This window comes from Hippichthys cyanospilos, chromosome 7 (assembly GCF_059441005.1).
Source record: "Hippichthys cyanospilos isolate Australia breed blue-spotted pipefish chromosome 7, RoL_Hcya_1.0, whole genome shotgun sequence".
Classification (NCBI taxonomy): domain Eukaryota; kingdom Metazoa; phylum Chordata; class Actinopteri; order Syngnathiformes; family Syngnathidae; genus Hippichthys; species Hippichthys cyanospilos.
Genome location: NC_142375.1, coordinates 3,107,501 through 3,117,459, shown reverse-complemented (window position 1 = coordinate 3,117,459; position 9,959 = coordinate 3,107,501). Strand labels below are relative to the sequence as shown.

Genomic DNA, 9,959 nt, shown 5'->3' with positions numbered 1-9,959 from the left:
TTTGATTTAGTGCTTTTAATTTTTTATGCAGCAAATCAAAACAAAAATTCATATTGCCATTGGACTGTTGCAAGCGTTTAAAAGAAAACAAAACACAAGAACTTGTGACTCAACAAGCATTTTGGACTGTATCTGTGGGGACTGGCTTGTAAACTGGACCTGTTCCTTCGTATGGACCGGTCCTGTCCTGATGAGTCCAGTTTGGACTGTGTGTTTGAAGGGCCGCGTTGCTGCGGGCGAGACCTGTTTGGATCTAGTGCCAGTTGATGTTAGTCGGGCAGGGCGGGAGGCCAGTCCACATCTACGGACTGAGGGACAGGGAAGGCATTTATTTGAAGAAGAAAGGCAATGCAAATTGGAGGTAAAATATGGCATCCATTCAACAAATTGCAGACAGGCAAAGGCAATTTCAAGAGCCCACATCGTCATGTCAAATCCCTTCCCAGCACAAGCGTGCGGGTCCAAGCGCTCATGTGCTAGTCAAACTAATTTGCTCTAAAGCAGAGGTCCCCAATCACCGGTCCGTGGCCCACTAACGGTCCGTTGATGAACTCATTCAGTGGGGGTTCCAAAATATTGGCCTAATGAGTGATCAATGAGCGTGCTGTACAGCACCTTTGCCGGCATGGGAGTGAGCTCCGGGCTTTTAGATATTAAAAAAAAAAAAAAAAAAAGAGGCCCTTTAGGTCCAAAAATGGTAAAAATGTGAAAATGTGAAAAAGGTAACCACTGTAAATTTATACATTTCTGAAATTGAAATAGGAATATTTATTGTGTCATAATTAGAATATCATGAATTTTGAGCCGATCAGAGTCTCGTAGGCATGCCGAGAGCAAAAAGACCCACAGAGGCACACATAGCAATGGACAAATGCACAGCTTTGGAAATCTGATTTGTTTTGTAACAAACTGGAATTTGAATTGTATACTGTGATTGTTATTATGTTTGCTACGAGGCTTCACTTTAATTTTTATGTCTGGGAGCCGCGGCTTCGCGAGACTTCAAAGGATGGAAAGGGGTAACTGTTCAGTTAACGTATAAGGTTTAATCATTTAAGATTTAAGTAAATATGTTTACAGTACTGCAGAAATATTTGTCTTGGATTTTATTTTGAAAACTGACCGGATTCTCTTGGGTTCGAAATGAATGAGACGTATATGACAGGAACGGCCACTTGAACGCCAAAAACTCACCCGCAAATAGCCAAAATTGTCAATCATTAATTTACCCGCTTGGTCCACAATAAAAACCTCAAGCGTTGACCGGTCAACGGTGATCTCAAGATTGGGGATCCCTGCTCTGAGGGGGAAAAAAAAAGCTGTCCCTCTATATATAGTGTTTGCCCAGCTTTTGAGAGGCTTGTAGCACTGACCAAAGAAAGCAAGTTTCATATCCGAATGAAACGTGAGAGCTGGCACTCCAACCCTAAAACAACTGAGCAAAAATAGCATTAATGACACAATGGTACCTGCACATCGAGCTCCAGTATGTCTGTGTGCGTGTCTAGCAGCTGACACAAGTTGGGTTTGGTGCGTCCGAAGTCTCCATGGACAAACTCCTTGATGTAGCTGAGGGAGGCGCTTCAGGAGAACATGAACACGAGTGCTGTCTGTTGTGGCTCGAAGCAGATTACCATACACTCCAATGGAGCAAAAGTCGATTGCAATATGTTGGACAATGTTTGTAACAACAGTCTTTTTCATTTCGAGGCTGAAATGTTTCCAAATGGAAAATTTGACCCTCTCTTTACGAACCATTTCAAACGCGACTTTGTTTTGGTTTGCCAATTTGATGAGTGACACCCAACAAATTGACCCCAAGCAACGGATATTCCGGCTTGCTCTCCCCCTTGACCTGCGACATCATTTGGTAAGATGGCGTTGGCAAGGAGAAAAAACAAAACAAAAACAACAGCAACAAAAACCAAGAAGAAATGTTATCAAATACTTTCTTGGTAAATAAGGCATCTCAAAATGTATACGCATTACATACAGTATGTAGTGCTCATTTTACCTCTGAAAACTGTTGGGTCTCGCGAGACTAAAAATTCCAGACAGAAATGTTTGGAGTTCCGAAAATTGTGCAGTAAAAAGGACAAAGAGTCCAAGGTTCAAACTGCATTTACAAGACGTGAGCAAAAACAGATATTAACAAATATCACAGTCAAATTAATTAAAGTAGATCCGTAATCATTTTCTTCACATCGCAATCACGGATAAAGTGTTCATTTTGGTAGAAATGTCCGCTTTTTACTTTGAGTGTCCGTTTGTTTAGTTTGTCACTAATCCTAAAAAAAAAATGGGCCTGAAGATAGTACTTTTTTTTTTTTTTTTAAGAAGGGAGGGGGTTGAAAAAAAAAAAAAAAACGAGATTCCAGAATCTTTGTAAGGACAAACAATTCCACAGTGTGATTTTTCAGTTAAATATGGTAAGCTTGACACAAGGAGTAACGTTAGCAAATTTAGCATTAATTTAAGACAGACTTAAGTTGCTTTGCTAGCTAGGATTTCATTTACCTCCCTCATTGCTCCTGCTGCGTTCAAATGACTTTCTGATATCCATCTCAGTCTTACACTTTAAGCCAATTCCAAATATTTTTAACACGTTGTTGTCATTCCCTTAGCGTGGGGCTTTTCCAGGCCCTTTAATTGTGCTTAACAAGGCCATAGAGGTGAAAGAGGAGAGAAGAAAAGAGGTGAAAGAGGAGCGGAGAAAGGATACGTCCCGGCTTGCGTTTTCAGGCTCAGCTGGAAGTGGTGCTGGTCCAGCAAGTGGGCGCTCATGCTGTGGATCAGGCGCTGCCGTACCGCCAACGTGCGGCGGTGCAGGACTCTCAGAGGGGTCTTCTGGTCCACGCGCAGGTCCTGCGGGAAGAAAACAAAACACACAATAGCCCTGTCCTCGTCCCAGCTGGCCTTTTTGCCGTTGTGCCCGAATGGCACATTTACAAAAATAACTGTGTGCAGGCTTCCTACACGTTTGCGCGTGTCCTCGACTACTTGTGGCAATAAGTAAGGTCAAGAAAGGAAGGTCTCCAACTAGTTGGGGGAGCTACGTGAGGTCTAGAAAGGAGGGTCACCGACTAGTTGGGGAGCTAAGTAAGGTCAAGAAAGGAAGCTCCCCAACTAGATGAGGAGATAAGTAAGGTCAAGCAAGTAAGATCCCAGACGAGCTAGGGAGCCAAGTAGGGTCAAGAAAGTAAGTTGAGGAACTAAGTAAGGTCAAGAAAGGAAGGTCCCAGACTAGTTGGGGAGCTAAGGAAGGTTAACAAAGGAAGGTCCCCAACTCGTTGGCGAGATAAGTAAGGTCAGAAAAGTAAGGCCCCAGACGAGCAGGGGAGAAGAGGTAAGATCTTCAGCCCAAAATTATTATTACATTATTACATTCGGGTCGAGCTTCTGTCCCGCTAACTTCTTTTTTTTTTAATTATTATATATTTATGAATCATAAAAGGATGTGTGGAAATTAAATTCACTAATTGTTATAAAAAAATAATTTGGATAAAACAGAGGAGTCGTTGTATGGTAATTGCTATTTAACTACTAAACAGGAGCCGCAGAGCCAGATCATGCCATGCGCACATGAACGCTGCGGCCCCACCCTCTTTTTGATGTTCCCCTCCGCATCCATTACATATTTTTGACTTGGTATTCCGATATGGAACACCAAGAAGTTTCTTTAATAAATTAAAGACAGGGGAATTGAATCCCACAAATGGCAACCAGTCCCTTTTTCTGCAGCAGTGCTCTGTCAGGCTCTGACTGACGCATCCCCTCCCTTTCTTTCTCCTCCTGAGTCCTCACAAATAAAATATAAAATGTTGGGGTTTTTTTGGGCTCGGGCCTGCAAATCATGTTAAGTGATCGGGCCCGGGCTGGGTCTGGCTTTAATACTCGCTCTACTCTACAGGGGAGCCAAGTAGGGTCAAAAAAGTAAGGTCCCCGACTAGTTGGGGAACTAAGTAAGCTCAAGAAAGGAGGGTTCTCAACTAGTTGAGTGATAAGTAATGTCAAGAAAGGAAGGTCCTCGAGTAGTTGGCAAGCTAAGGAAGGTTCTCCCTCCTGTTTCATAGCTGCAAACCAACCACGAAGAAAGGCACACCTTGATGTGGTTGATGAAGGCGATGTCGTCCTTCCCGATTGACTTTTGCGTCCACACCAGCGCTTGGTACGACTTGGTCTTCTCCTCCTCGCCCTCCTTCATACGGCTCATGGCGTCTCTGTGCAGTGGGACAAAAGTATTGGGACGCACCCCCGAGAAGAGGAACGTTCACGTCCCTCGCTTTGTACCTGCTGACCATCTGCAGATCTCGCACTCGGATCTTCTCCGAAGACGCGTTGATGAGCTGCCAAGCAATCAAGCTACTGTATGTCGTCATGGGGATGATGCGCGCACGCACGCGCTGAGGCACACGCACCTGCTGCACCTTCTTCATGTTTTCCTCGCTCACTTCGCCCCGGCGCGGGTTCAGCAGCTCCAACGCAAACGGACGACCTTGGAAGGGGATCGTGGCAAGATGAGGAAAAAAACGGGCAGAGCTGTTGCATGGTGACGCCCGCTTTACCGTTTCCCAGGGTGCGCACATCCACGTCTTCGCGGCCGCTAGATGAGAAGTGAAACCCTGCGCCCGCAAAGACAAAGTTGTCATGACACCCGTCCCAGAAACAGAGTTCCCGTCAATTTCACGCAGACGGACCTAATGCTCTTCTCCAATTTATTTGATTTGATTTGATTTTTTGTGCAATCTTGTTTTTTTCCTAAGGTCATGTCAGAATAATTGTAAAAATAGCAAAGATACATTTGCCACAATCAATAGAACCGCTTGCAATGAAGAACTGCTTTTCTGTGAGAATTAATGCACTTCCTACAATGAAACAACGTTTGCTATGAGAAGGTTGCTGTTTGGAACTTGGGAAGGGCAGCCCAGATATCAAGTCACTTGGTATCAAGAAAATATCTTGCAGAATGTTTTGACACACAATACTTTGCCACACATGCACTAATGTGTATGATTAGGGCACACCCCCACTTTCTCCAAGGAGACAGTCAGGTGCTTTAACTTCAGTTTAATTCTGGGATTGGGAAAGAGTGATTTGGCATCCAGTCGGCCAAGTGAATGGCAACGTTTAATTTATTAGCTACGACGTTTTACCGTAGAAATGCTGAAGAGTCCAAAATAAGCGTATGGGAGGACACAGCCGGACAATTAGCGTCAGTAGTAAATAATTCACTCCCGGGCGGAACTATTGTGATGAATTCTGGGTTCCCATGGGGATTGATTTGATAAAAGGAACATGTGTTAGTGAGAGCAGTATTTTTGCATTTGATTGTCCGTAAAATGCCTGTTTTTGTCCCCGTTATTCGCGCATAATCAGTAACGAGCGGTCACCATGATGGATGGAGGCATGTTGCATGGCCCTCCACTTGAGCTGCAAGATGGTGCGGTAGCTAAAGGGTAAGAGCAAACTAGCCGTTTGACTTTGTGGTTAGATAGATGAGTACCATGAAACTTATATTTCATAAGCAATTAAATCACCTATGTGCCAAATGTCATATATGCACTGTGGATTGTACTTAAATATCATGTTACGGCCACTTTTACTTAAAGGAGGAAATCGAGGAGGGGAAGGGGGAGCTTTTTGGCCATGGCATTTTGTGGAACAGTGCCAGGGAGAATAACATCCGCCTGGTTCTCAATCCGTTGAGATGTCTCAGTCTCCCGTTGCCCTTTATTGTTGATTTGTTGTTCCTAAGCTGCTTCTACCTTTTCGAGCAAAGAACTGTGACGTTTCTCGCCACCAGGCCATTCAGACTGAAGTTGCACCCAGAAAGACGGAAAATGGATCGGGTTCAGGACCCCATACCTAAGCTGCCTGGGTCGCATTCGGAGAAAATCGGATATGCGTCGTTCACTCAAGATCAGATACAGTTTGCGTAGGGGCAAAAAAATTGGAATTGGCTCACTTTGGACTGCTGTGTGAAGTTGAGTACAGTGGTACCTCTCCTTACAAAATTAATTTGCTCCGGAAATCATTTCTTATCGTGACTTTTTCTGAGGTAGAGCCTTTAACATGTAAATCACCTAATCTGTTCCAAGCCCCCCAAAATGCTCCTTAACGCTTTAAATGATAAAAATGCACCAAAAATGGTAACAAATACACATTAGAATTACAAATGTGCATATTAATCATGAATACAAAAAACATTCTGAACATTCAAAACATTCAAAAACAACAGTCAAGACCCTAGGGGGTTGGCTGTAGTTGTGTTGTTTTGTCTCTATCTGCAGGCATTTTTAGTTAATTGCTCTTATTTTCTGTTGCCATAAATGCCTCCATGCAACGCGTCACGACAATGCTGGTCTGCTACTGGTCAGCTTCTCCTCAAGGAAATGCTGGTCTGCTATTGGTCGGCCTCGCTCATTTCAAAACGGCGGACTAGTAAAGCTTTGTTCTATCAGGAGTGGTTACAAAACTGTATTTATAGTGCATTTTACTGCTTAATTCAAACTTGAATGACTTGTCCATGGGTCCCAAGATCGCTAGTGGTGTTAAAGAGAGAAGTAAGAAGATGATTTATATGGAAGCGAAGCTATTTAACATAGGTTAGGATTGCCCGCCACACCGTGAATTTGCCTTACGAGCCCAACCGTGGAACGGATTAATGTCATAACACGGGGCCCACTGTGCACTGTGTGTGTGTATATATATATATATATATATATATATATATATATATATATATACATATATGTATATATATATATATACAGTATATGTACTGTATATATATGTAGAGAGAGAAAGAGAAAGAGAAAGAGAGAGAGCAAGAGAGAGAGAGAGGGAGAGAGAGAGGGGGAGGTCAATTTAATTTGTACCTTTTTATTTTACATTCTCAGTGATCTCTGCATCTAACCCAAAGTCCACAGAGGCAATAATAATTTTTATCTTTGGATCATTTTGAGCATGTAAGTTTACTTAAGTTTAGTTTGCGGTCATGCTAAGTGCTTCCTGTCTGACATCATTCAGGCCATTAGCTAAAGTGCTAACGACGCTAACGTCAATTGCAACTGCCCAATGTGATAATGTTGGGTATGTGTTATTTGAATATGTACAACGTTAGCCGTAGTTAGTTTTATATTTGTTTATTTAGGTTTGTTAGTTCTACAGTATGAACTGGTGGTGGATAAAGCGTGAAAAGATACATGACAACAGTAAAAAATCAGTGCAAAAAAAAAAAACCTAGGTTCTCGTTAGTAGACCAGCTGGCTAATGACACTAATGTCAGTCACGACAGCCCAAAGTGGTATGTTGCATTTATATATTTGTGTAAATAGGTACAATGGTAGCCATAGCTAACGTTTTATTTTATGTTTGTTAGTTCTGCGGTGTGAACTGTGGAAAGTGTGGATGAAGCGTGTGAAGATGAGCGCAAGACCACAGTAAAAATCAGTAAAAAAAACTAGTGTCTTGTGAGAAGACAAGCTGGCAGAGGTGGGAAACATAGATTTATTTATTTTTTTGCTGGTCCGACATGCGTCATTCTTCAGAACCCCGCCCACTTTCTGTCATCGTTGGTCTGTCATTTTTTCCAAACCAGACCAAACTGCAATCTTGGTCCGTCAGTCTGTTGTAATTTTGCTCAATCATGTATTACCAGTAGCGGGAGACATTTGACTTTTTTTTTTTTCTGGTTTGGGATTTATCTGTTTATCTTGCATTTCTTGGCCAACAGTGAATCAGAGAAAGAATGCAAATCTGTTCTGAATTCCCAGCATGCTCTTAGCAAGTTATCTAAACCCAGGACTGAAAAAGGGAGCAACTACAAATAAAACCTCGGTAAAGTCAGCTGTGAATGACAAGTAGTGAATTGAACTGAGATGAATTGAATTTATTCACTCATCTGAACATGTTTGTCCACTGCATGGTGGTGCCGTAAAGTAACTCTTGTCACAATGACTGCAGGCTGATTGCAGTTAGTACTATAAAGATTCAGACATATAGCAGATAATCATGCGAGTCAATTGAATTATATTTCAGTGAGCAAAAAGAGGTGTGGCAGGCTGACGGACCTATGACGGCCAATGATTACAACAACTGATGAAAATTGCTGTTCCGACACTTTTAATTTGCCGGATTTTTATTTCGTATTTCCGTCATTCATCGGTTAATCGGCAAAATAGGCGTCCATTATGACGGACTGAGACAGTTCATCAGTGCTGGCCCACCTCTGCAAGCTGTTAGTGATAAAAATGCATAAAAAACAGTAACAAATATGACATGATGATGTGTTACAATTACAGTGTTGTTGGAGCTAGCGCTGATGTCTAATTGTTATGCGCCAACAATGTTGCCGTTCGTATCCGGAATTTTCTTTCGTAATTAGAGACAATGTTTTTCCCGCAGAGGCCTTTTGTAAGCAGAATTTTTCGTATCAAGGGGAGTTTGTAAGTAGAGATACCACTGTAGTTGCAAGTCACGGAGCGCACCTTGCGCCCCAAAGGCGGCGAGCACGGGCGCCCCGATGAGCTCCTCCACCGACGACTCCATGCGGCGCCGCCCATCGATGAGCCACGGCGTCTGCGGCAGGCTGCGGCAGAACTTGTTGTAGCGCCCTGAGGGAGGCGTCACAAAAATCTAACCTCATTTAAATAGAAAGGAGCGGCGCCCCAGCACCTACCCGCCACAAAGACAGATGCATGGACGCATTGGACTTCCTGCGGCACGCAGCCACTGCCCGGCCGCAACGGTGGACATGCCGAGTGCCTGACACGCAAAAGGGAAACTTTGGTTAGTGTGGCCTTGACTTGAAGATGATGGAAAAGACGTTGCAAAAATGTTTTAACAAATACGTTCAAATGTACTTTTCGGCTGAATGCTAAAAACTTGCTACGAGCATTAAGAGAGAAAAAAAGCCAAAAGGCCTTGATAATAAACATAAAAAATAACACTTTCAAACACATTGATATAACGTTGGCCAAACGAAAAGAAAAAAAAAAAACCTTTTGTCTACTTGCATAAAAAAGATTTTTTTATTAAACAATAAAATATGCATCACCGGCAGTTTTTTTTTCTTAAATTATCTTTGTGTCAAGGAGCAAACTTAAACTGTATTTTCAGCTCGAGAAGTGAAGGTAAATTGTTTTAAAACAAACAAAAAAAAATCCACAGCAGTGCTTCCTAATGTATAAGGACACTGCGGGGCATAAATGGAAACATAATAATTCATGAATATTTTCGGTCATTTTATAAAGTCACCAATAAAACGGTGCTACATTTTGTTTCATTGCAGAGATCAATGTGTTGTTCCTGATAATTTATTCATTGATTTGATTGAATGAACATGTAAACATTGAACATGAACAAAAACTATCAAAGTTAACACAAGGATCAATACATAAATACATATTAATTACTAAAAGTGGAGAAGGAAGTTCACAGGTTATCAAGTCCTACCCCCTTGTATTTTCATGTATAAAAAAGTGATAATAATAATAATAAAATAGAAAAACCATGTTGTCCGGTAATACAACTGGCTCCTAGAATATAAGAATATTAAATTGATTTAGTTGCTGGCTCTATATAATCTGAATGCTTAATCATTCGTGTAGCTTTTTTGAGGGGTATTGAAAAAATTGCCCGAGTTTTTGTTATATAGGTACTAGCCCATAACGCCACACATTTTTCTCAGATGTGGCAGTAATAAGGAACAGTGTATGTGTTGCTCGCTTATTTAGTCGATCCTTCGTTTTATACAGGATAGCTATAGTTTTCAATGTGTGTTTTTTTTTTTTTAAATATTATCAATGTGTGATTTCCAGCATCATTTTTCATCAATCATTACTCTCAGAAATGTTGTGTTATTTACTCTTTTTATTTCAATTACAGAAATCGAAAAAGTTAACGACAATTTTGACTTGATGTTAGCGCCAAAATAATATAAAGTGATACTTCAACTT

General features: G+C 41.7%; 1 protein-coding gene across 1 annotated transcript in view; it reads right to left on the bottom strand.

Moving 5' to 3' along the window:
- The window catches only part of pus10 (pseudouridine synthase 10), a 23,081-nt gene continuing 13,122 nt past the window's right edge, over positions 1-9,959 (bottom strand). The window contains exons 10-18 of the mRNA XM_088419172.1: positions 8,681-8,766; positions 8,490-8,615; positions 4,566-4,622; positions 4,419-4,495; positions 4,291-4,346; positions 4,103-4,220; positions 2,723-2,865; positions 1,470-1,569; positions 1-308 (exon numbers count right to left, since the gene is read on the bottom strand). Coding sequence (XP_088275298.1) covers positions 270-308; positions 1,470-1,569; positions 2,723-2,865; positions 4,103-4,220; positions 4,291-4,346; positions 4,419-4,495; positions 4,566-4,622; positions 8,490-8,615; positions 8,681-8,766 — 802 coding nt within the window. The 3' untranslated portion in view covers positions 1-269. The remainder of the gene's footprint in view (positions 309-1,469; positions 1,570-2,722; positions 2,866-4,102; positions 4,221-4,290; positions 4,347-4,418; positions 4,496-4,565; positions 4,623-8,489; positions 8,616-8,680; positions 8,767-9,959) is intronic.